Source organism: Arachis ipaensis, chromosome B10 (assembly GCF_000816755.2).
Source record: "Arachis ipaensis cultivar K30076 chromosome B10, Araip1.1, whole genome shotgun sequence".
Lineage (NCBI taxonomy): Eukaryota > Viridiplantae > Streptophyta > Magnoliopsida > Fabales > Fabaceae > Arachis > Arachis ipaensis.
The window spans coordinates 3696065-3701237 of NC_029794.2; the positions used below are offsets into that span (position 1 = coordinate 3696065).

The window sequence follows — 5173 nt, forward strand, 5'->3', positions numbered from 1 at the left end:
TCAATACTTATCGTTGTTTTAAATATATAAGAAATGATAGAAGTAATATCTCTAATAAAAAAAATAAGAAATTTAAAATACTAACTTAAATATATAAAATATTAATCGCTTAATAAATTTAAAGGTGCTTAAATATTCATCGCCTTAAAAAAAACACTAAACCAACCGTGTTTAATTTTTTTTTAAACAAGCGAGCTTTAACAAAATAAAATATAGCCACAAAATCTCAAATAAAGTCCCAAACACTAATATCTAACGAAATATAATTTGAAAATTATCTTTAGTATGTATTATTTTTGATATTATCATCAACAATAAAATATCATTAACAACAAAAGAGATTTATATTATTTTACTCTTTATAATTGGCCAAAGATTTATAAAATACTTCTTCTACTTCAGCTTTTTATTTTATTATTAAAAATTCGCATGTTTATCTCTAGCCAAACATTCCAAATAACTACAAAGAAGTATATGAGCTACTTATTACGCTTTTCTTTTCTGTTAATGACACATGTCCAACTCTCAAAATATTTTTTTAGTGATTCTGAAATAGCCCACAGCCTCCCAAAGTCAGATAACTATTCACACCACACCTACTAGGTAAACTCACAACCAAAAAATAAGTGGTGAATATGTTCAACATCTTTTTTACACACTACACACATGTTATCACTGTGGCTAATAATTCCTAGTCTATACAATCTTTTTTTAGTATTTACTCTTCCTATTAAAACAAACCAGATAAATAACTCCACTCGTGGTGGAACCAAATCTTTTCATAATGTTCTGGTGAAACTATAGCTGGTGATGTTCTCTGAAAGTGTTTTTTACTACAGCACCTGCATAAAAGAGTTAGTTGAAAAAATGTCTTGTCAAACTTCTATACAACTCTATCTTACGTATTATATGCTATCTTTACAGGCCTTAAAGTCTCATGCAATTGGTCCACTAATTCCAATGTCCATTAGAATAAATCTTGCCTCCACTGGAAGTTCTAAATCTACTTTAACCTGTCCCAAAATTCATAATCCCCTATGACAGATCCTCTTTGGTTTGAAATAGAGGAGAGCCTCAAAAAACTCATCTTTAGCGAACCATTTTGTAACCAAACATCTTCACAGAACCGAGTTCTCTTTCCATCGCCCACCTCCATAGACAACCCAGCAATCAGCTTATCTCTCACATTATGATCTTTGAACTGCAACTGACAGATATCCTTCCATGGACTCCCTCTATTAGCCAATGTTTGAGATGATAACATTACATTGGGGTTCAAATTATAACAAGAGCATATAACTTTCTTCTATAATGGATATTCCTCTTTTAAGAAATGTCACCACCACTTGAAAAGAGTACTGTGTTTCTAACCACAGCATCACTCATCCCAATCCACCCAACTTTTTAGGAGTTTAAACCATTGTCCACTTAACCAGTGTTAAGCCATTTCTACTTTTCTTTTTACTCCATAGAAATTTTCTCTATAACAAAATCATTTTTTTTGTCACTGTCTTTGATATTTTATACAGGCTCAAATATACACCAATAAACTATTCAGTACAGATTTAATAAGGACTAACTTACCCGTTTTATTGAGCACTTTTGTCTTCTACAAACTAATAAATTTTTTCACTTTATCAATTATCAGTTTTCAAATATCAACCTACCTTAGATTTATTCCTAAAAAAAATTTTAAAATATCTGACTAAAAGATTAACCTCTTTACATCCCAATAAATTGCATCCAACCAACAGTATTTAGTTTGTAACATTAAAAACTCTTAAGCAAAATGATTTTTTAGAGTTGAAAATCCTTACCATATTAGTGTCTCTATTGACATATCCAAACTAAAAATATTATTTTAATGATATAATGAATTAATTATAAAATTATTTATTAGTTAGTTAAATGTTAATTAATATTAATTGACATATTAACTTACCAATTAAAATATTTTATTAGTTATTTTTGGTGTCTAAATATTTTATTTTATTACTCGAGATTTATACATAGTGATTTATTTTATTTTTTGAGAGAAATGTATGTAAGAGCGAATATACATATAGATGTGTGCACTGAAATAATGGAAACAATGAAGCAATCCTCTTTTACACTGAAAAACAAACTTGTGAACAAGTTGCTATTGACTTTGGGGCTGACACATTCAAAGTAGTGATTAATGAAATGGGAGTTTTCAAAGTCAGGTACATGAAGACCATTGCATATAAATAGAAACTTACTAACTATGCATGAAAACACAAACTAAAAACCTCTCTTATCTGATTCCCAAAAATTCCAAGTTGTAGTTGGCGCTCTCTTGAATTAATCAGAGAGCAAAACTATTTTCTCAATCTTCTAATAAGCACTGAAATGCAAAGCCCAGTGAGGTTCTCAAGCTGCAGAGGCGTGACATTTGAGATCAATAATCCCCATGCAAACCCTTTTGCCGTAACAGAACGTTCCATCAGCAAAAGGTTGTGGCCATTTGCCTCCAACTCTAAGGTCTTCCCTTCATTTTCAGTTCAAAGATCCACCAGCAGGGCCAGTAGCCATTTCTGTGACCTCGACCTCGATGACGACGAAGAAAATGACGAAGCTCTCCAATCTCTCCAAGAAGAAGACAACAACAATGATGTGGAGAAGCAGCAGGAGCAGGAAAAACCATTTGCCAAGCCAGCTGTTCCTCCTGCTGCTGCTCCAAAGAAGAGTGACATGAGACTCTCGGTTATACTTCTAGACCAAGGGTTGTTCACTGTGTACAAGCGTCTCTTCACGGTTTCGCTGATCTTGAACATCATTGCTCTGGTTGTTGCTGCCACGGGCCATTTTCCCTATGCAAGGAAGAACGCTGCTCTATTCTCCATTGCCAACATACTTGCTTTGATTCTCTGCAGAAGCGAGCTTTTCTTGAGACTTGTCTTTTACCTTGCCGTCAAGATCCTAGGGAGATCATGGGTTCCTCTCTTCATCAAAACCGCCACCACTTCTCTTCTGCAAAGCGTAGGAGGCATACACAGTGGCTGCGGCATCTCCTCCATCGCGTGGCTTCTGTATGCTTTGATCCTCACACTCAAGCAAAGAGACAACACTTCACCGGAGATCATTGCTGTCTCCAGCGCCATTCTCGGCTTCCTCTGTATCTCTTCACTGGCTGCATTCCCTCTCGTTCGCCATCTCCATCACAACGTCTTCGAGAGATTGCACCGTTTCTCGGGATGGTTCGCACTTGCCCTTGTGTGGGCTTTCGTAATACTCAGAATCTCCTATGATCCAACAACAAAATCATACAGAAATGAAGTTGGAAAAGCTTTGGTCCATAGCCAAGAGTTCTGGATGACAGTGGCCATCACAGTGCTCATAGTGGCTCCTTGGTTGACAGTGAGGCGTGTCCCGGTTAGAGTTACAAGCGCCTCCGGCCACGCTTCCATCATCAAATTCGAAGGAGGAATAAAGGCAGGGATACTTGGAAGGATTAGCCCTCATCCTCTATCTGAGTGGCACGCGTTTGGGATAATCTCGGATGACAAGAAAGAGCACATGATGTTGGCCGGTGCAGTTGGAGACTTCACGAAATCTTTGGTGGCAAACCCTCCAACGCACCTGTGGGTTCGCCAAGTGCACTTTGCAGGACTCCCTTATCTTACAAACATGTATGATAGGGTGTTGTTGGTAGCCACCGGGTCTGGAATCTGTGTGTTCCTTTCGTTCCTCTTGCAGCCATGTAAGGCAGAGGTGTGCGTGCTCTGGGTCACAAAAGGTGTTGAACAGAACTTTGGAAAGGAGATTAAGGAAATGATGAGTGGCCACTCCAAAGAGAAGGTTATAGTTCATGACACTGCTGTGCTTGGCAGGCCAAACGTGTCTGAGATGAGTGTCAATGCTGCCAACAACTTTGGTGCTCAAGTCGTCATTGTCACAAGCAATCCTCAAGGAAGCAGAGATGTTGTCAATGCATGCAAAGCTAATGGAATTGCAGCCTTTGGTCCCATTTGGGATTCCTAGTTCTTCCCTCTCTAATATATTGCTTCTTAATTTTGTTAATTAATATATTGTTTATGTGTCTGCTTGTACTGTTTATTATTATCCTGGCAAGTAGCCAGGCTTCTAATATGTTAACTGTATGTAAATCACACAAAAAACTGTGTGTTAGGATGTTGGTGTGTCCATTTGTTTGGACACATTCTCTTACAAGTATTGCACTCAATTAATATTCCATACATGCATCTTTTGTTTTCAATTGTATCTTAACATATAATAATGAAAAAGTATATTTGAACATACTAAAAACAATTTTATTTTGACGTACCTAAATTTTTTATATTGTTAAGATAATTAAAATTAATAAATATTTGTTATTAATTTATTAAACGTTAAGTTAAGCGTATTTTTAAAATTTTTAATAAACGCTTAAGATAAAATAAAAAAAAGTATAATTTACTCCATTATCTTTCTTGGTCCTTTAATTTGTAATGTCTAAATGAAATGTATGTTTATTGATATTTTACAAATTATCTTTTGATTTTTGGACTTTTATAGTACTTAATAGTCACTTCACTATCTTGGATTAATTTGGTGATAATTTATGCACTTTGAAATGTTCTGCATTCTAGACATAAAAGATAAGAAGAATGTTTTCTCCTTTTTGACTATCTGTGGGGTTATTACCGTTTTTCCTCGTATACTGTAACCACTAACCACTCCGGCACCCCCTTTTCAATTTGGCGCAAAGAAAAGTCATATGCCTTATTAATATGGAATAATATATTGGTCAATTTTACTGTGTCTCTATGAGTTGTTGTTTAATTTATTTTTTATAATAAATTTTGATTTTTTAAAAATTATTTATTTTTATATTTTTTAAAATTAAATATTAATTTTTAATTTTTTAGTAAATAAACATCACTATTATATTATATAAAATTATAAATATTAAATTAAATAAAATAACTTTTGATTATTAACTCTTTGGCATTACTCCTTTGAATAATGATGGATAGAACACAATTTTCGCTACCCACTTAAGTACTTAATTTCCGTCAACTTGCTACTTTGTACTTACATGCACGGTGAAAAGGTAACATCTAATTTCAATATGGGGACCCTTTCAATAATATTTAGGAGAATTTTTCCAAATTCATATTCAAAGATATTATTATAACAAAAATATTTAAAC

At 34.2% G+C, this 5173-nt stretch overlaps 1 protein-coding gene across 1 annotated transcript; it reads left to right on the forward strand.

The window, feature by feature from the left end:
• LOC107619958 lies at positions 2173-4117 on the forward strand. Its single transcript, XM_021113690.1, has one exon. It carries the CDS (start codon positions 2371-2373, stop codon positions 4000-4002), a length of 1632 nt encoding a protein of 543 aa, XP_020969349.1. The 5' UTR covers positions 2173-2370; the 3' UTR covers positions 4003-4117.

Bases quoted from the DNA above. Each gene is read 5' to 3' on its own strand.
- LOC107619958 (XM_021113690.1), top strand. From the start codon at position 2,371: ATGCAAAGCCCAGTGAGGTTCTCAAGCTGCAGAGGCGTGACATTTGAG.